Raw genomic sequence first — 21,783 nt, forward strand, 5'->3', positions numbered from 1 at the left:
TATAATCATAATACACACATCTCTCAGTCTATTCTGTACATACGATCGGATCGGCGCAAAGGAAATCCTCGCTTGTCGCTTTGTGCACCCAACAGACGTTTTGAAAGCCGATACAAAAGATCGACGGACACTTCGCCGTCGTAACGCCATATTCCGGAACGATTGGTTGTGGATAAATCATTGTTGAACCGACAACATCTTCGAGAATATCGTTCATCGGGTTAATCGGCTTGTAATATATCCTCATTTCAGGGTATACCAATATTAATAGTTAAGATAACACGCATTATAGACCGTGTTGTTAAGATTGCTGCAAATGATGCAGCATCTCGTGGTCACAGATCGTTAATTATCTCGCGTAGAAAATATCTCGTATCATCCACAGTGAAAGGCGCGATATACATAAGATTAAAAAAAAAAACCGGCAATAACATTCATCTCTACGGAAAAATCGATTACAAAACTATAAAGGCGTACATCACGGTTCATCCGTGATTCGTCCGCTGTTGGTGTGAAATAAAATCGATAATTTTTCGTAATAAAAAAAAAAAAAAGAAAAAAAATCCAACGAAACAACACAGACGAATACTTTCACAGTCGTGCGTAGGTCAAGGTAAAACTAGCGTATGTATCTTCGTACAATCGAATCCAAGACGCACGCGCGTAAGTGCGTTGGTTGTGTATGTGTACATGGAAGCATAGAAATAATTTTTCGATATCGTGCATTGTGCAGCACTGTCCCTAATTGTGAATGAAAATTTCATAGATCGATGTATAAATGCGGATCGATGATTGACTAGCGATGCTACTAGCATCTAAATATCTATAATCTTTGCAAAATACAAATGAAAACCACAATTTATAAGAAATGTTCACTATGTATGATCGCTATACCGTAATTCAACTATGCTATAATACTTTGCATCTTAAGTTCGCTCGCTCGCTGATAAACGATATTCGAATAACGTACGACCTGCAATAGTTCGGTGAGAAACGATGGTTAACGTTAACTTTGCATCGCGAGTTTATAGATCGAGAGTCGCTATTATCGCAAACGTCCCGGAGCCTCGTGCGGAGCTAACAGACGACACGAAGTGGGCTAGTGAATCCTAGGACGAGGAATGTCGTTTTCCTAGACACCCGCTTCTGTGTCGGTGGTGCTGCCATGGTACTCCTGGGGCTGAGAAAGGGAAAGAAGTGCATCCAGGCCTAATGATTCAGCCGGATCTGGCGCGGATCTCGACTATGTTTAACACAAAAAAGACTGCCTCTAAAACTATAGTCGAGTGCATAACAAAACAATGCAACAAAGACGTAAAAGTAAAACCTTGTCGAATAAAATTTCATGATGTGGAACGTTTACATCTATTCGCTGACATGCATATTTATTATACCTATGAAATAAAATATAAAATGCGGGCGATAATATACACAATCCGATAATGTACATAACCTTGTCGGTTTTACAAAATTAAAAAAGAGAAAAAAAAAACGATACACATTATGTTTTTCCGAACACTTTTTTCCTTACCGATGCACTTTTATCGGCTTCTTTACAGTTGCTACAAATATAATCATCTTCCTCCGCAATTTCTGTACGATCCAATCCGACACAATGCATATGGAACCAACCTTCGCAGCCACCGTCACACTGAACCCAATCAACTTCTTTACCTAAATAACAAATAAAATAAATACGTGTTGAAATATAGACAAAATAAAAATATAATTTAAAAAAGAAACAAATGAGGGTATAATCAAAATACTCTCAAATTAAATCATATACATGAAAATAATTTGTATAACATATTTGATACACACTGTATGATCAAAAAATTTATGTACACAATCATTGGCAATATGATGTTTATTACTGACAATATCCACATTGTATATATTGCGACATATATCTTTATTATATATATATATATAGAGAGAGAGAGAGAGAGAACATTTATAAGATATCATTAAAACCACGTTGCAAATATATTGTAGGCAATGTCCTTACCACTAGGCCGTAAGCAGTTAACCGCCGCGCAATCGTCCTCTTCGTCCGAACTTTCTTGCTTGGTCTTCTTTGTGCGATTACCGCCTCGCTTCCTAGGACTTTCATCGCCCTCGCTCTTGCGTTTCATCTGCAATTCATATTTAACTGAAATTAAGCTGTTCAACGTTCGCAAAAACTATGAATTACCGATTGTCATAGATCATTAAAAAATGTCTCAAATTTAAACTTCCTAAAAATCATCGACTTATTCGATGATGTTCACAAAACAGAATTAAGTACTCTTATCATGAATTTAAAGCTATTACGTGTAAATTAGGTGGAATGCAAATTTACTATGAAAATTTGCTGACTTTATTAATTTATCATTTCTAACAAAATTAATATTTTTATTAATACGAAAGATTTAATTCGAGACACAATCAATACCGGAGAATCAATTACCTTTCGAGGTCCGCGCTTTACAGGGATCGGTGAATTGCTCTGTCTTTTTTCCTTAGTGATAGGACCGCCGCTTTTGCTGCGTTTAACCACATTTTTCTCATCAGCTTTTTGTCGCCCGATTTTCTTAAGTAACTCGAACTCCTCTGATTTCCTCTTCCTACCCCGTTTCTTCACATCCTTCATCTCCTGATTGATATTCGCTTGGACTTCCTCGAGCGACTTGTATTTCCGCATAGTGTTGTGAGTATTCATGTAACTCAATATGCGCCAAATGTGCTGTGTTTCGTCCAATGCAACTTCTAACAAGTCACCTTCCATCATAAGTTCCTCCAAACGCGATCTCGTACTTGAAGATAATGTACCGAATGACTCACTGTCACTCGATTGAGTTTTCCGCCGAACTTTCGAGACTGAAATAATAATATATAAAATGCAATTATTTTCCGATTAAATATTTCAAATACATTGCATATATGTATCGCTATTCGAGAAACTTACTATATGAATATGCGTGTTCATTACTATTGAAAGTACTACATGTTGGTTCGTCATCCAAGGTAACAATATCGTCATCGTCATCCTGAAATATTTAAAATATTTATATATTTCGTTTTATTACTTATAAGCAACATTATTTATAATTAATATATATATATATATATATATATATATATATATATATAAATCGCAATCAGTACTCACAGCAGTGCTAAGCGTGCTATCATCCGAATGCACTCCGCTAAGGGGCGCGATAGCCTGCACTCTTTGATGCAATTCAGGATTATTCGCTGCCTTTTTCAACTCGCTGCTGATAATTTTTTCCGTTTTCTCTCTCGCTGCAGCTTCTACTAACTTTTGCGACATTACAGAAAGTTTCGTCAGTATCGATGAGACTTCGTCGGTAGACAAAGCTTTCCTCGCTCGATCCTAATTAATATACATTTATTTAAAGACACCATTTACTTATTTAGATGATGTTATAACATATTTGATGAGAATAACTACCTGCCAATTCATCGCGCGTTCCGTTAAGCACTGCAACGCTTCTCCCTCTGGCAATCGGATCGGAATTTTCTGAAGGCTCACTAAGAGAGCCAGTATAGTTTCCAGACGAGGTCGTCGAGAACGTAGACAGCACGGACACAAAAACTTCATGTCCCTCGGCCCTGGTGGTTTACCTTTGTATGATGTCTTAGACAGAGGCACACAGTTTGCTGTAATAAATAAAAGTTCACACATATATATACACACATAACGAGACAATATAAAATAACTATCTTTGGTTATTTAAATTGTTGTACTTACTGTGGAACCAATCCTTGCAAAGCTCGCACTGGAGCATAATGCCGAATCTTGGTCGCCGGCAAACGCAATACTTGGAATCTTCTACTTCAACTTTCATCTTCATCAAATTTCTCTCTCTCAAGCTTCTCATCGCCTCCATTTCGCGCTGTTCTGCCAGCTTGAAGGCAGCTACCACGTTCGCCGAGTTGCTGGAATCGTCCAATTTTGTATCACAGACATAAACGGCGCCTATGGATTCGTCGCCTTTATTCTTCTTAGTTTTCATTGCCTGTACACCGACGCCGATTCGCGGCGACAGAGCTTCCATCAGCGTATAGTGCGAGTTCTTCCTCAGAAATGTTCTCGCGGTCCTTTCTTTCCATCCTTTCGCCTGTGAAAGCGTAGATTCCAGCGTCGGTAGATCATTTAGATGCAAAGGGATGTTTCTTCCTTTCCTTAACAAATCGTCCAAGGTATCGTAATACGGAAAGTTCTCTCTCGCTCGTATATCGTCGATCAGTTTCGTCCACGTCTTCGCTTTGTTCAAAGTATCTTGAAGAGTATCCAAACTCGGCAAATATGCCTCAACCTTATCAGCCTCGCGAATAAACTCTTCCACAGCCACGATAGTTCGTCTATTTTTGGTGTTGAGAAACACTTTGGCCTTCTCTTCCCACTTATCGATCGCCTTCGTTAACGCGTGCAATTCTGACAATCTATCTTCGATTTTGACATGAGGCGGTATCGTCATGCCTTTCTCGATCAATTTGGCCAGCTCTTCGCGACTAACAGATTTCGGATCATCTTGGAGGGATTTTACTTCTTCTAGCCACTGTATCTGTGCCAATTTCTGTAAAATAAAATATTTAAGTGAAACAAAATATCTACTTTTAAAAATAAACATACGTCTGTGTGGTTACATACTTGTTTCAATCGTACTAGTTGGGGTAATTCGATGCAAATAGAATCACCAAAATCGATGCATTTCTTCAATTTCTCAACATCGCATTTCTCGTCTTTCTCCAATTCTGCCGCATCCTTTTGAAATTGTAATACTTGATCGAGTATAAATTTTACGCCATCCGATTCCTTAAGCTCACAGCACAGGTTGGTTAATTCCTTATAGAAAAGTGTTAATTCTTCCACAGTGAGCTTATACTTAGCGGTATCGACCGTTTGTCTAGTCCTATACAAATGAGAATTGTGTAAAAGCAAATAAAATCATATGAATCACAATACAGAATGCCGCAATAAAATCTTACGCTTGTACCAACCTCGTACGCTGTTTGTTGTTTAATAGCTGTTGCGCAACGCTCGCGCATTTCTCAGCATCTTGCACAGCGGTCGTTAAAGCCGTCAGTAATTCGCTCTCGGGAAACTTTTTGTTTTCAGCTTCGTTCAAAAGTTCTTTTAACTCGGTTAATTCAATTTTGTCATTTTTAGGAACCATCGCTTCCTTCACTTTGGTCACCCACGAGTCAAACGACTCAGCCTTCAGTTTTAATTTTTGCAACATGATCGGTAGCTCGTCCAACGTATATCGATAACGCAACGTATGCTTCTCTGGTGGACAGGTACACAACTCAGCAAAGTGTCTCAGACAAACTAACTGCGAGCTGTGGCACGAACATGTAACTGCACTCAGGAAACAGGTAGTCTTGCATGCTTCGCACTGTCTCTCATCGTCTGGTAGAAGCTCGAAAGCCTCACGTTCCGCCTCCGTCACACCCTGAACAGACCAAGTTATCCAGATGTGTTATCCACAAATACACTAAATCTGTCTCTCGTGTCTTAGCGACTTTTTAATGAAACACTTGATATGATATAAATAATTAAATCTATAATAGCGATATCGAATTGAAAATTGTATTTCACTGACGCATACGTATCCATCTGCGGAGGGCGAACGTAACGCGATATGGCGGGATTCGGGATTCGACGCGTTCACGCTGGTTCACGCGATCAACGTGACGCACCGCCCTGAGGATTTGGCGCGTAAATACGCACTTCCAGGCAAGTCCTGCGAAACAGCCGCGAGAACGCGAGAAGACCAAGCTGCGCGTTTAGTTTAGCATCATGGCACAAGGCTTCGAAAACATAACCTCTTTACTCACCTATATGTAAGTTACATAACTAGAATAAAGGTGCAGCGAATAAAAGTCAGTCAAGGCTGACCGTCACGATTACGCGAATTATTTCGGCCACGAGAACGCAACGATAACAGCAGGTTCGACGGAATCGGCAATAATGAAAATACGTGGCGACACAAATTACGTTTATAACGTGGACAGATTGTCCTGCCAGCTCCAAATGGTTGACGTCGTTGACGACGATACCAGGATACCGCGAGTGCATATATATACGAATTTTGCCGCGCCGCGCGGCCCGCGTGTGCGTATGTGTGCTGTGTGCTCGTATTCGTGTGTGTGCGCGTGTGCGCGCGCATGTGCGTCAGCCGCCAGCGCGCTCAGCGCTGTTGGCACGTAACGACGTACTACTTGGCCTAAATATATTGACCTTCCACAACGGTATTGCCAGTGTTCACACATTAGATCTTTTCCATTGGAAACAAGACCGTATCGGCCCTGGTATTCGTAGTCGGATCTTATATTTAAGACCGTTTTAGGTACAATCTTAGGGCCTGAGCAGAATGACTGTCTTATAGAAATTTAAGATAATGTTTTATGCTTTAAATCTTTATTTTTCATAACGCACAATACTGTCTTGTGTCTCAAGTCTCACAAATATTGACTTCGTACACACGTTTAAAACGTTAGTTTTAAAGCACAAGACAGTATTGTGCGTTACTAAAAACAAAGATTTAAAGCACAAAACATTGTCTTAAAATTACAAATCAGCATTCTGCCTTGGCCCTTTAAGGCTTCTGAATACTCGCCGAACTCCTTATTTGATGACGTCAGAAGCGAGAAACGTTGAAAATTCTTGCGTGCAATTTCCAAATAAAAAGATATTTGCATAAAATAATACTTCGGCACACTTCAAAAATACTCCGAGGTCTATCTCTTTCCCTTGATACTTGACAGTCAATAAACAGCCGTAAAATGAATGTAATACGAAGCCTAGTCATACAGGCTTATGCGCAAGCACATGACTAGGCTTCGTATTACATTCATTTTACGGCTGTTTATTGACTGTCAAGTGTCAAGGGAAAGGGATAGACCTCAGAGTATTTTCAAAGTGTGCCGAAGTATTATTTTATGCAAATATCTTTTTATTTGGAAATGGCACGCAAGAATTCTCAACGTGTCATTTCTTGCTTTTTGATGTTATCAAACAAGGATAGACAAGCGGCGAATACCTGGGAGGCTTAAGATGTTATATACCAATCGCAACAGAGCCGCATTAGCATCTTAAGACGATTTTGAAATAAGAAAGCACTACGAATACCGAAACGCGATACGAATATGGAACAGCTTTCCTAAATCTTGAGATATAAAATATTCGACATTTCGGGTATCAACGAATAAATAATGTATAGCAGCAGTTAAAGAGTAAAACAAAACTAGGTTCGTTGTAAAACAATTGATATAAAAAACATTAAATATTTAGAGATGACAAATGGTAATTAATTAGTAATTAAAATCTTAAATTCTCATTAAAAGATTGCGTCATAAGATGCTACAAGTTGTTCGTATTAAGAAATCTAATATATAGTATTAAACATTGATATATAGACTTACCCATTCTAGTAAGTTTTTCCGCAATTTTTTCTCATCCTCCACCATTTGCAACATGTCGTGATACGTCGCGGTTGCGACTCCGATATCTAACGTATCTGGATCCAATGACATTTTACAAACTAGCTCATCGTGAGAAAATACACAGAATCTTCTTAAATTTGAATAATGCGTGATGCATTCCCGTCCGATCTTAAGCTGATAAGAAAAACAATTATTTTAGTATTACTACTAGAGTACGTGTAAGGTATAATTTAAATTGTCGAATGTCCTAATACCGCACGCGCGTCTATTTTATTCGGATCTAAACGAATTCGAGTGTACCACGATTTACATACCCAATCTGCTGGTGCAAAATTGACAGCTTCTGCAAAATTGTAACCCTGATTAAAGCCTGCGTGGTACGCTCTTGGAAATGTCACGACAAATTCACCTGCGTGCTGATCTGTTCTAAATACCGGTACTCCTGTTAAACAATTACAAAATTATATCAACCATAAAAATAAATGTAAAATAATAAATTTAAAAAAAATGTTGCAGTTGCAAACTAGATAAATTTCAGATAATCTGAGTTAGAAGAAACAAATCTTACAAGTTTCCTGATCTTTTCTTTTCAACGATAAATCATCTTTATAAATTTGTTATATATTTTTAATTATACATATATAGAAATGTATTCGTTTTTTAATGTATGTGAACACTATGTACGACATACCTTCGCTTATTAATATATTTGGGTTCATTATGGTAACAAGTTGATGTAACAAATCGGGCTGACTGTGAAACAGTTCCGGTGCGGCGGACTTCATGGATTTCTCGAAACGTTCCGCCTGAGAACCCGGTACGCCATACCATGTCTTTGGTTCGCCCCAATGCAGATAATTAATGGAATAACTCCAATGATCCTCATTGTGCCAGCAGAATGTCGCGAAGCACATGCCGACATACATCCAAGGAACTTTCATGCCACTAATATCAGCATTAATGTGACCCAGGATGCTTCCACGTAAAACTGGCAAATTATTCAAATTCCACGAAGATTCGGCATATTCTTGATCGCAAGTGAATAAATTAACGCTGGTCTTGGTTGGAAATCCGGATCCATGATCCATCGTGTGCAAGTCGGCGCCGTATTCTACAGTCACGTCTTCGTCGATGGACGAGACTATTCGCCAGAATTCTTTTTCCACTAGTGATGTTGGAACCATCTAGACAAAAAATTATTAAATATATAACAAAGATAAAAATATACATATATATATACCCGTACATCTCTCGTAATGGCCAGCGATGACTTACATGCACAGGCATATTAAAGTAGTCGCTCTTGAACTGATCAGCCATTTCTCCGAATTGCTGCAGCGTGTACTCTCTCTGCGCTTGTTCGAAGCCGAACGCCTCCATTGGCTTCGAGACCTCCTCGGCGACGCACTTGGGACATCGCCAGTCACCCTTTGGTATTTCCGTCAATGGTGGCATAAGGCAAAATGTGTGATAGCTGTCATCACATCCATCGCACAACAGCATGTTTTCTTCATTGTCACCTCTCCCGCAATTGTGACAAATATATTTGGCCAACTAAATGAGAACGGAGGAAAAGATAAAAAAAATTAAATTATCATAGTATATAGTTATTGAATTATATACTATTTCTTATTGTTAAGTGTTATACATTTATATAACATAAATAGATTGTCAACGTAAACTTACAGGATCAAAATCGTAAACAAGTTTCAAGCCACGCGTTTTATTAGATTTCTTTCCCTCTTTGGTATTAAAGCCAGCCATTTTCGGGCCTGGTCCGTAAAATTGTAATTTTTTAAGTTCTTTGCTTTTATCCGTATCGCAACTGAGCCTGTTTTTAATCTTATCCTTGCATTCATTGTCCGAGTCGCATTCCTCCTTGCAGTCTTCCTGTTTAATCGATGCATCTTGCTTCTCTTCTTGCCCGGAAAATCGCTTAGATCGCCGCGAGAATTTTTCATTTGGCGGTTTAATTTGCTGTCGAGATATTATGCCATGCGGCTTATAATCGCGATCCCTCTTCTCATTCGCGTCCGAATCTGGCTCCATTTTCTATATAAACCAAACGAAAAATTAGTTTGCACGTGACTACAAAACATAATCGCATAATTATTACTAGTTTAAATAAATTATAATTAAATTAAAAACACGTACGTTCACGAGAATGTTAACGTGATATGAACGTGACAATGAATAATTTCCCGCGGGCCAAAATTTGACTTACAATATCTGACAATGTCTTTCCTTGCTTGAAAACGTCAAAGGGATATAAAATTCTCTCGTAGTGATTTTTCAATATGCTGCCTACGCTTCGTCCGGATGGATAGCCCAGTTTATTGGCAATTTTTGCCCATCTTCTTTCCTTGGTCACAGTTTCTATGCCACCTGCAAATATAACGCGTAGAAATTAAAACTGTAAACGTATAAAGTGTGCGATAAATAAAATATAGAAATAAAATTTACCTTCGTCTGTGACTATTTTATGTAGGGAATACAAGTCTAAAGCCTTGCGTTCTACAAGCGGAATTTTCAAGGAGGAACCTTGAAGCTCCCAAAACTTTGCGATTTGATCTAAGAAATTAAGCTTTATCCTGGTCTTGGCTTCTAATTCGTTTAACCTTTGTATTCTCGGAACAAATTTGAATTTGTCCACGTCCACGGCAAATGGTGGCTGCCAGTTCTGCAACACAAACCATAACGTTAATGAATATCTACAAAAAGAAGTTTGATTTGATAATTTTATTTGGACATAAATTTGGAATAAAGGATGAAAATTCTCTCGCCTCGGTTCCCCTCTCTCCCTCCTCACTCACTTGTACATATAAAGTTTAAGTTTAGAAAAATATTGTAAATTTAAAGTCGATTAATAGTTATATGTACTTTGTGACATCGACGACGGATTATTACTTATTCACGGAGCTGGAGATCCGGTACTATTTCGGGTCGTAACTAGAGGCGCGGTATACGTGGCCCTTACCTCACTGTAACTAACGACTAACGTCTAACGTTCGATAGCAAGGATAAGAAGATACGTGAGTTTTCAACAAACTTCCTTCGATAGACATCGTACACACATCAGGTTAAATTTGGAGTAAAGATGTCAACGTGTAGATTTAATCTCGTGTTTATATATTGAGATCTGACAAACTCTATCCAAGTATTTTATCCTGAATATAATATAATATAACAAATATTTAACACTATGTAATATACATATTATTATACAAACAAATTGTAGAAAACCTACGTATATCTACATATTTTTTATTTACAAGATGGCACGTGCATTGATTGTTATTCATATTTATAGATATTCTATTTATAGATATTCTACTCGTGTAATTATATAATGAAACAACGAAACGAAACAATCGATAAAGTGTTACGAGGACTTGGAAACATTTGGATGGTTGCACAGAGAAAAGTCGATTTCCAAATTTAACGAATTTAATATTAATATCGAGGTTCACTGTAACAAATTGTATGCGCAACCAAGTTTCGTTGATCGGTTCTACACTACGTCGTATGTCGGAAGTCGGAAACGCAGCCGACGATTCAAGGAGAGAATTACTTTCGAAAACAAAATTTCCTCATTCTTCCGACTCCGACAAGTCCGATATACGACTTATCGTAGAACAGGCCTAATTAAGTAGCAAGCTGTCGTTTTACGAGCGTCCAACGCCCGTGTGTAACGACGGCTACGACACACAACTTCCATAATGGCGGCGTGCTCTCGGCCAAATATCAGTCTCTAGGCGTCTAGGCTCTAGAAAGCGTTAGAGGCTGCCTTCTCATCGACGAGGGCATCATCGTGCTCCTTCATCGTGCGTAGCGTAACGTCCGTGCAAGTTGGTTGGACCAAAATTCAGCGGAGCGCAGATTTTCGGTGACGTTCCACGCAGTAGGAAAATTTATTACAATTCTTTCACTTGTCAATTCGAAAGAGACGGAGATGGGATTGGGCGACGTATACTTCGAAAGAGCAAGTCAAGTATAGACAGATGGTGAATAAAATTTAGAAAATTTTAATTAAGTAGGCGTAGTCGAGTTTTTGTTTTGCACGCTGGGACTCGAAGCGTGCAACGTCAACGTAAAGAGTCAAATGTAAAACGAGTAACAGATTATATCATATATGTATATTAGATGAACGAAGAAAAAAAAACAATTTTGTATTTTTTATGTCCACAGTCATAATGCACGAGTATGCAGATATATACGACGTACGATGCCCTCGCCTCCTGGCCCCTCCCTCCCCTCCGAGAGCCCCGCGCCCAACTTTAGACTAGTTCAGACGGTTCAGACGTGACGCCGCAAATAATGCCTCTATCGATTCTTTTTGGAAGGATCCGCGATAGAGGAAACTTTACTTTACTGTATTCCTCTCGCACTTGTAACGATCGCGTTTTGGGACGTTCTAAGTGCAATGTAAGTAAACTTGCCACGGCGCGGCATGGCAGTTTACCTCGTTACTTTCAGCCACATATATGCGTCATTCCCTGTTCTCTCGGGCGACAGAGAAGAAAGAGACACTTGATCGGAATATTTCGAGGCTCATTAAACGGTTTGAGAAGCCGTGCAGGTGTCGGTGTCGCAGGATGAAACCAAACTCGAAAAAATGTGTTTTTTCGTACAAAATGCGCGATTAATGGATTTTACTTATTTGCTCGTTCAGCCTTTATCAATATAGAACGCTATTGCTGATAAAGATTACTCAAAAAATAGCCAACACTGCGCACTAACGTCTTGGACATCTTGGACGAACGTTCCCCACATCACGTTACACTTGTTCATGCACGTATTGGAAGCAATAAACAAAGCAGCTCCGAGTTTTCCTTCGATATGATGCGTTAAAATTAAACGATTAGAGATTAGATAAAACAACAATGCATCGCGGTCGTAAATTATGCAGAATCACTCATAAATCGGTCGTATCGGAACGAAGTAAGAAGAAACGTCGTAGAGACAACTTGTAAAGTTTCAGCAAATGGAGAGAGAGAGAATAAAATAAAGTAATAAACAATCGGCTACAGCCGGGATAATTATTAGGTATCGATTAGCCGGCATAGGTAAAAATCAATACGTATTCGAGAGTTTGCGGCGCCTTGACGCTAGGTTTTGACGGGCAGGCTTACACCTGCCAGAGAGAACGACGTCCGGACATCGCGGTATACGCGCGCGCGCGCGTTATCATTTCACCTTCGTGCGGCTACGTTTTCGCCTAGACGTACTTCCTCGCGATCTTTACTGTCGCGTATTAAAGATTACCACCTATCTCGATGCACTTGTCGCTCAAAATTCGCGACGCGAGGCGAGGCGAAGCACGCGGAAGTGAATGCCAAAATGTCGCGGTCGCGGACGAGGAGAAACTTGGTCAGAGGCAAAAAGCATGTTTTAGGAAGGAAGAAGGAAAAGATGAACGTTAAGCTCTTAACTCTATGTATATCGGGCGGCAGATGCCATGCGATCGATATGCACGTAGGGTTTAACCGTTAAGCGCTCGTCATTAGGTACTTAAACGTCTACGTTTTTGCATTTTTCTGCAAAACGTTCTCACGCGGACGATATTTCCACGTCTCCACGTTTCTACGTCGCGGCCTCGGTCGCGTCGCGCGCGCGAGCCAAAAAACATGCGTCTCTCGCGGATCTGTTCGAATATTTGCGTCGCCCACGCTAGTCGTAGGAAGAAAAAGCAGTTTCCGGAGTCGTCGGAGTTTTTCCTCATTTATATACGGAAACAAGATGGTGGCGCAAATAGTTTCTAATGGTGGCATAAAACCGACGACGAGCGCGACCAACGACGGACGAGTCCGTCCATTCGGGCGACTCGGGACTCGGGACTCGGGTGGATGCTCCGAGCTCAGGTGGGAAGATCGCGAAAGGTTTCGCGTTGGGGCAAACAGATCCGACCGACGTGCACGGGAGAACCCTGGCAGGCTACGGCCGAGAGAGCTCATGGAGTGAAAGGTGACGATAGCGCGGAAAAAAATTATGTCATGCGGCGAACTGCAACGCGCCCAGCGATGAGATTCTCTCCTCGGCAGCGGCAGGCAGGAACACGCCCGCACGCCCGCTCGGCCCCGCTCGCGACGGAAAAACTCCGCTTCGAGGCTCGACTGGCTCGAGGGACGAGGAGAGCGATCAGCGAACGAGACGGAAGCGACGCGGAAGCGACCGGAGGAGAGCCCGTTGCGTTTGAAAGGCGCACGTTTTTCGGTTTCGGCCGCGGCCGCGGTCGCGAACGCGACGATAACGGGAACGCGCCGCGCCGCGCCGGCACGCGCGCGTCCTGTTCGACTGTTCTGTTGGATAAAATCGCGACCTCGCGATCGTCCTTTTCCTCAGTTTTCTCCGGACGTAGCATCTCGCCGATATTTCCTCGAGGTCCTCGTGTCTCGCCATTTTACATGGCGCGGGCGGTCGACGCACCGCGCGCACTTATCGTTATTTAACACGACCCTATATACGCTCGTATCGATGTTTCCGTTACTGTTTTTTACTAATATCACCGTTGTCATTGACGTTCGTGGCGATGCGCGTCCGCGAAAAGTATTCCGTAATCCCGTCGTGCAGCCGTACGTTACGTTACGTCGCGACGAGCGGAAAAGGAGACGACGAAGAGTTTTTTCCATCTCGCTTCCATCTCGTTCGATATCGAGCGTCTCGACGGTCAGGAGCGTCCACTCTTTTTCCTACGTTTCCTTTCCCTTCTCGCCGCTTCTCGCCGCTTTGTCCGACATCCTAACGCAACGCGTGACCACACGTACGCGTGTTACGTTTCGCAGGCGGAGAAAACATGGAGACCCGAGTGGAAACCTCGTGGAAGAGGCAGCGCGCAGCGCGAGAGGAAGGTGGAATACACGATGCGTGTCCCGTGTCGATCACGCGAGCAAGTCCCCCTGAACCTTTGCTTCTTCTTGTTCCTCGTCCTCGTCCTCGTCGTCGTCGTCGTTGTCGTGATCGTCGACGAGATTCTACTTATTTGAAAAAAGTGCGTTTTACATAAAAACGAGGTCGCGCACTCCTCGTTCGAGGATGCGACTCTCGTGCCCTTTCTTTCAGACTGCGCGACAAGAGAGAGAGAGAGAGAGAGAGAGAGAGAGAGAGAGAGAGAGAGAATCCAGGCGGAAGGATAGGATAGGATCGACGTCGAGGATGTCGAGGATGACGAGAAGGGGGGCAACGTTCAAAGAGCGATGCGACGACGCGCATAGGGAATAGAAGCTATGCGTCCGACCGTCCGCCCGACGACCTGACCTGGGGCCTGGGTGCTACTCACGGGTGGCGGTTTAATCTTGCAGATGCCGGACCTCTCGGCGATCGGCCGTATCTTGGCGATGTAGGCGAGAGGGTCGTGGAACTCCTCGTTGGTCGGCTCGAACACTGGAGCTTCCGGCGGCACCGTGAACTCAAAGTCGGTCTCGGTGCGATCGCAGGCCATATCTTGAGCGCAACGGTGCGTCCCGCAGCCGCGAATCTCGTTGTTCCTCGATCCCATTGCCGTGATGTCGTGATGTCGTGATGCCGTGATTCGGGGATCGGAGGCACGCCGCGCCGCGCCGTCCGTTCCTTCGACGCTGGCTGGCTGGCTGGCTGGCACGCACGCACGCACGTACGCACGCCCGCCCGCACGCACTTTAAATTCGAGCAAAAGCCTCGGCGCCAGGCACCACCGGGCGACGACGTCGCTACTCGACCCGAATTAATCGCGGAACCACGTTACCACGAGTTCCCGGATCGATCATGTTCCTGCGCGCGGATCCACTGGACGCTGCTCCTGCTGCCTGACGATAAACGACGCGCAACGGACACGAATCACGCGGATGTAGCATCAACCTTACGTGAAGTTTCGTACACTCACCACTCACCACGACTGATCACCTTCTCCACTTCTCTCAGTTCTCTGAGTTCTCTCTTCTCTCCGCGCCTCCGCTCTCCGCGCCTCCGCTTTCCGCTCTCCGCTCTCCGCGCAGTCCGAGGTCCGAGCTACCCTCACCCCCCTGCCCTCGCTCCCCGCCCGGCGGCCCTGCCCGCAGTGCCCGCTGCCGTGCCGTGGTGGCCAGCAGTACTTGAGTAACGGCTCGACGAGAGCGCCATCGGCGGACGGCAAAATCCGTTTGGCGTTTCGTCTGGTTCCGTCGTCACGTCCGTCTGTGCTTTGCGTCTGCGCGCCATCTTGCCTGTCAGCGGCCACCTTAAGGTGGATTTTCATGAGCAGTGAACGGCAGCAGCAACGAGCAGCAGCAGTTTAGGGCCAATTTCACCAACCACAGTTATAGCCACGGTCTTACATACAGGTCTGGAAACTCAGGCCAATTTCGGTGGTGGGGACTGACTCACTTAGGCTGCATTCGAGAAGCGCGCTATTAGCGCTATTGCATCATTCTGTCTTTATCGCTCATCAGATGTAAAACAAGGGTAGAATAAGCAAATAGCGCTAATAGCGCGCTCCCCGAATCCAGCCTGTATGAAGCAAATCTGTAGTTTCTTTTATAGCCACCAGAGTCGCTGCGATGTAGGAGTCATGTTATCGTTGACTACAGTTCGGGGTTAGGGTCACGTAAAACAGTGAGATAAACAGTGAGAAAATGCCGAAAAGGTGTGCCGTTCCGGGATGTAACACAAACAAAAAATTATGCAACAAAAACTACAGTGTTTTTAATGTGCCGAGCGAAGAAAATCTGCGTGAAAAATGGGCAGCTGCAATTCCGGGCATTCAATATTTAAAATCACATCAATATATATGCGAGAGACACTTTAGTGATGAATGGGTAGTGCGGAAGTGGGTGAAACATGATGCTGATGGAGAAATAATAGTTGAAGTAAGTATCATGTTAAAATAATATTGTTTAATAACACATTTTACGCTTTCAATTTAAGAGATTGATTGACGGCAAAGCAATGTAAAAATACTATGCAAAGATCACCAAAAATGAATAAGTTTTGTTATTTAAATAGTTTTTTTCGCAGCTCACAGTTTATGAGTAAATAGTATTTTACTTTTAACTCGTAAGATTGTTCTAATGGAAAAAATTAGTTTGGTTATGCTAGGTTTATATGAAGAAAGTGACTCTTTATATAAAAAGGTTCCTTCTGGTCTAAAGTGTTAATTCTACATTGAACCTTTACGCAGAAAATATTCTTATTTTTACACTGAATTTTTCTTTATGCAGAGACAATTAATGTCTTTATAGCTTGTGGACAATTTATTACTATGGAGGTCTTCCAATTTTTAATGTTAACTAAAAAGATATTTACTTCTTGGGTGCCATATAAACGTATTCGCTTGATGCATGGTGCTATGCCCACAATATTTGACTCTCAATCAGCAAAAGACAGTTCATTAATAAAGAGTAAGTCGCCAAATTTATAATAATGTAACTTTATTGGTTTTATTATAATAAAAACATTTGCATTGTAGTTGATGAATCAAACAATGTTCATGACACAGTGTCTATTGATGCAAGCATTGACGTAATACACGAAGATCAAGATGCTGGTGGGCAAAATGAGCTTGTCTCATTAACAGTTAACACTGAACATCTGCATGACAACGCTGCTATTGTTATGAATATCAACGGTGTATCTAGTTTACCTGATCAAGGTATTCCTAGCCAAAACGAGGATATTTCGAAAGCTGTTTATACTGACCGGATTGGTAATGGTATATACGCAATACAATGCTTTAATGCATTATTTATTGAAAGAAATAATGAACAAGCACTTGTTGTTAATTATCCACACAACTCAAAATTATATTTCAGAAGAGCCAACCGATATTTTGATTGGAAAAGAATTCGAGGATACTAATATATCATCAGCTGCCAATAGAACTCCAGAAATAGAGCCAAGCGATACTAGTATCGTTTTCCTGCAATTCAGAGTTACACATGGATCCCAGATTACATTTTGGTCAGATCCTGCTTCACCAGAAGATGTAATGCTCTCGAGTTCATGGACCGCAACTACAGCGTTTAACAGTAAAACACAAAAATTAATAATTTCGCAAATATCAATAAACACTGACTCTAGTTCTACTCCGGTCTTGAGTAAAAGCATCACAATCGACAGCGATAGAATGATAACATACTATGTGCATGGAAAAGTGGTAAAAGAGAACCATCAAGATCTTCCACGAATTTTAAGCACTCCACAAAGGTTGCAGTCAATTATCATGAATTTTCAATCACTACGAGTCTGCAATGGATTAGGTTTAATTAATGTGGATTTAAAAGAAACAAATGCCGCAGTAAAAGATAATTTGAACGTTTGGCGCAGTAACAAATGTTTATTAATTGGACAAAGAAAAAAATGTAACATGTGTGCAAAATTGCGAAAACTTCTAAAGCAAAAGGCTTTACGACACGTGAAGCGTGTAACGGTTAAACGCGTACGCGTTTTATCGAATTCCATGGATCAGAAAAAGCTCAGCATTCTGCGGAAAAAGATTAATGTTGAACGACGTCTGAGGAATCGTCAAAAGTTTAGAATAAAATTACTTACAGATAGTTTGACACAAAAGCAAGATGAATTTGTAGCTTTAAAAGATCAATTGTTGGAGGAACGGTGTAACATGTTTAATGTTCCAGAAACGCAAAAGAAGTTATTACAAGAAATAATAGCTGCCGCAAAGACGAAAAATCCGAACGGTCGAAGATACACAAAGGAGTGGCTCATGTTGTGTATATTAATGAACGTTCGTTCTCCTGGCTATTACGATTTTTTAAGAAGGAACAACATTGTACCTCTTCCCTGTACGAGAACAATACGCGGTTATTTGTCCTTGATTGATTCTAAGTGCGGCTTTGACGAGAAATTTTTTCAGTTATTGAAAAAAAAAATGCAATGTAAAAAGCCTATCCAACGCCATGGATTGCTAGTGCTTGACGAGATAAATTTAAGAAGATCCGTTACAGTTTCCTCGAAAAACCTATGCTACAGTGGATTAACGGATTTTGGCGACGATGGACCGAAAGCGTCCGTCATAGACGACCAGGCAACACACGGGCTAGTCTTCTTATTTCAACCTCTCGCCGATACATTTACGCAACCAATAGCTGTTTTTGCATCTAAAGGTCCAGTTAAAGGTGAGGAGTTAGCGAAATTGGCGCTGAAGGCAATAGCTCTTCTAGAAACATCCGGAGTTTTTATTCATGGAATTATATCAGACGGCGCCCACACAAATGCAAAAATGGGTTCAATTCTCGGAATCGAAAGAAGTATTCACAATACAAAAACTTGGTTTACACACCCGTTGAATAGTGAAAGACAGGTTTTTGTTTTCTCCGACGTTCCACATCTCATAAAAAATATTCGTAATCGTCTTTATAATAAGCGACGGCTGCGGGTACGTATGCTAAATGTATTAAAAAGATGGAAATATATAGGATCAGTAATCAACGCTTTTTTTTGTTATAGTTGAGTGCAAATAGAGATTGGGTCGAATGGAAATATTTTGAAAAGTTGTTTAAAGTGGATACGATGCATCCCGGGAATGCGAGGGCTTGCCCAAAAATATCTCAAAACCATATTAAATTAGACAGTGTTAGTAAAATGCGCGTACGACTTGCAACTCAGGTAGATCTTTAATTACATATTTGTGAATAATGCTTACGAGGAGAGACTACTGTTATTCGGTATTATTACAGATATTCAGTAATTCAGTTGCTGATGGACTAAGATTTTATTCCAGTCACAGGTATGATGGGTTCACCGGCTGCGAAGAAACCATAAAATTCTGTAAACAAATCAATGATATGTTTGATGCATTGAATCGAAAGATGCCAAATCAAGGCCTAACCCTAAAGACGAAAGATTTCGAGGTAAAATAGTGAACAAACTTTTTGAAAGGTTACTTTTAAACTGTACGCTTAGTAGATAAAATGGTTCATGATATTTTAGATTTTACAATCATCTCTGCAATGGCTAGATGACTGGGAAAATGCTAAAATTAGAGGCGATATTTCAAGTGATGAATTTTTAACAACGGACACAGCTAACGGATTAAGATTATCTCTAATATCTACAATGGACCTTTGCAAATATCTCATTACTAATTTCAAGTTTGAATATTTGCTCACTGGAAAAGTCAATCAAGATAATTTAGAGGCAATCGTCTCATCATCATAATATTATGCTTTAATCGACCTCATTTTAACTCCTAATAGGAATTATTGAACTACTCCACAGAAATTCTTTGGTACAATACGACAGGCTGCAGGTTCTAACGATCACCCCAGTTGTTCAACATTTTTGCAATTATACAAACTACTATCGATGTACAGTATGATTAGGCCGCCGATTTATGGCAATTGTACAATCACAAACAATAAGCCAACTGATATTTTATTTTTAATTGACGATTTGCTAAAAATTTATGGTCGAAAAGATACGAAGAGTTCACAAGTCATAAATAAATTACGATATCAATTGGATAAACTGATAGAGCATGAAGAGTGGGAAATGGACGAACTTAAAGATAACGATTATGCATTACCGCATGTATTAGACTGCATTGTGTATTATGTCACAGGTTTTTACTTTTATAACTGTATTCCTGCTGTACGCTTTGCCCTTTATATCTTACGCTTTACATGCTTTTTTTTTTTTTTTTTATAAGTAGACTTAGGAACATTAACATTCTTCTGCTTTCCCTTACAGAAATATAATACTATAAGTGATTATTTGGCAAGTGATTAATTACTTATTTTGAGTATTAAAAGCACTGTTTTTAATGCTTTTAATACTCAAAATAAGTAATTAATCACTAGCCAAATAATCACTTACAGTATTATATTTCTGTAAGGGTTCATAAATTTAAACGCCGTAATCATGCTTCAGTCATTACATAACTGTTTCAGGGTACTTATGTAAGCAAGTCCTTCGACGTTATGATTGTATAGTTTGTGCACAATCTTTGACCACGAATGGAAACGAAGCTTTACCATCAATGTTAGTGGATGTAAAATCCCGAGGAGGATTGGTGCATCCTAATATTTGTTTTTATAATTTAATAAGATATGTTGAATCATGTTTTGCCAAGCATGCCTCTAATATTAATGTTTTTGAATTAACTATAGAGGAAGTGCTAGAAAATTATAATTTTACATTTCCATGTAAAGAGCACGCTTCAAATATTTTATCATATTCGATTCACTATTATATTCGGCTTAGAATGCGACAATACACGTATCAACATAATCAAAAGAAAAGAAAAGATTTTGTGAAACGAAATAAATTGTCTAAATTGACAAATGAATAAAAACTGGTCCACATTATACAAAGTACTGTCTTTTCATTTTTTCTCCCCCAAAACTGACTAAAACCAATAAGAATTAATTTCACATAAAACCTTCAACAACTTGATTTACCATTAATTTATTCCTTAGAAGTTTTTATCATTATCTCGGCTAGATTTAAATTACATTTTGTATAAAAACAAATTTAATACCATATGTACCCGTAATTGAGTGTTATAACTGTTGACGTCCAATTTGGGATCAATAAATATAAATTTTTTATTTACAGTGCTTTATAATTTCTTTTTCTTAAAAAAATAATAAACAGGAACTCAAGCTCTAATACTTTAAAACTTAGTATGAATCGATTAGACTCGGTTTAAACTCAGTACAGTTTAAATAAAAACGGTATGCAGGTATGTCTCGGGTCCAAGATATTTGCATTAGCTTAATTTTACATTTGCTAGACAGAGATCGAAAGTGTTTGTATGTATATATGTATATATTCTATCGCACTCAATCGTACTGTGACCCCTACATCGCAGCGACTTCGGTGGTCGAATTTATAACTACAGATTTGCTTCACTAAGCGAGTCATCCCCCACCATGGGAGTTTCCAGACCTGTATGTAAGACCGTGGTTATAGCATATTCGATTTGCTGACTCGACCCGACTCCGAGTCGAAAAAGTACGATTAAAAGTACGATTTGAAACACGATGTCTGCAAAAATCGTACTTTTTCGACTCAGAGTCGGGTCGAGTTAAGGCTGATTTATAGAGGCCGTAACCGTTGATTTAAGCCGTAATCTTTAAGAAATTGACCAATCACAGTCAAATGTGAGAAGAACAATCGACTGTGATTGGCCAATTTCTTAAAGATTACGGCTTAAATCAACGGTTACGGCCTCTATAAATCAGCCTTTAGCAAATCTAATACGCTATTAGCTTAACCGACGGTTAAAGTTAGCAGGATTGACCAATAGAAAGCAGGGTGGATTCATTTCTATTGGTCAATTCTGCTAACTTTAACCATCGGTTAAACTAACTGTGGTTGGTGAAATTGGCCCTTAGGCCGGTATTCATAATCAGATCT

The 21,783-nt window shown here is 40.5% G+C and overlaps 2 protein-coding genes across 12 annotated transcripts; one reads left to right on the forward strand and one right to left on the reverse strand.

The window, feature by feature from the left end:
• Positions 1 to 539: 539 nt before the first annotated feature.
• Positions 540 to 15,423, reverse strand: Kdm5 (Lysine demethylase 5). 5 transcript variants are annotated; one of them, XM_071785425.1, is made up of 18 exons: positions 14,732 to 15,419; positions 9,919 to 10,135; positions 9,680 to 9,840; positions 9,142 to 9,507; positions 8,731 to 9,009; positions 8,147 to 8,639; positions 7,770 to 7,897; positions 7,435 to 7,629; positions 5,008 to 5,462; positions 4,658 to 4,919; positions 3,755 to 4,583; positions 3,455 to 3,663; positions 3,152 to 3,376; positions 2,948 to 3,029; positions 2,450 to 2,859; positions 2,009 to 2,135; positions 1,532 to 1,674; positions 540 to 1,180 (listed from the first exon to the last, which is right to left on the reverse strand). In XM_071785425.1, exons 1-18 carry the CDS (start codon positions 14,948 to 14,950, stop codon positions 1,133 to 1,135), a joined length of 4,848 nt encoding a protein of 1,615 aa, XP_071641526.1. In that variant the 5' UTR covers positions 14,951 to 15,419; the 3' UTR covers positions 540 to 1,132. The 5 variants fall into 5 exon arrangements, with proteins under 5 accessions (XP_071641526.1, XP_071641525.1, XP_071641527.1 ...); XM_071785424.1 differs by having other exon boundaries at positions 540 to 1,243; positions 14,732 to 15,418; XM_071785426.1 differs by lacking the exon at positions 14,732 to 15,419 and adding an exon at positions 13,962 to 13,985 and having other exon boundaries at positions 540 to 1,243.
• Positions 15,424 to 15,796: 373 nt separating this feature from the next.
• On the forward strand, positions 15,797 to 20,735 carry LOC139817394 (uncharacterized). Of its 7 annotated transcripts, none has more exons than XM_071785438.1 (8): positions 15,801 to 16,274; positions 16,718 to 16,805; positions 16,874 to 17,116; positions 17,220 to 18,799; positions 18,871 to 19,029; positions 19,101 to 19,274; positions 19,354 to 19,560; positions 19,642 to 20,735. In XM_071785438.1, exons 1-8 carry the CDS (start codon positions 16,041 to 16,043, stop codon positions 20,068 to 20,070), a joined length of 3,114 nt encoding a protein of 1,037 aa, XP_071641539.1. In that variant the 5' UTR covers positions 15,801 to 16,040; the 3' UTR covers positions 20,071 to 20,735. The 7 variants fall into 7 exon arrangements, 6 of the variants coding, with proteins under 6 accessions (XP_071641543.1, XP_071641539.1, XP_071641540.1 ...); XM_071785439.1 differs by having other exon boundaries at positions 16,874 to 17,110; XM_071785436.1 differs by having other exon boundaries at positions 15,802 to 16,274; positions 17,217 to 18,799.
• Positions 20,736 to 21,783: the final 1,048 nt, after the last annotated feature.

Source organism: Temnothorax longispinosus, chromosome 8 (genome assembly GCF_030848805.1).
Source record: "Temnothorax longispinosus isolate EJ_2023e chromosome 8, Tlon_JGU_v1, whole genome shotgun sequence".
In the NCBI taxonomy this organism is placed as follows: domain Eukaryota; kingdom Metazoa; phylum Arthropoda; class Insecta; order Hymenoptera; family Formicidae; genus Temnothorax; species Temnothorax longispinosus.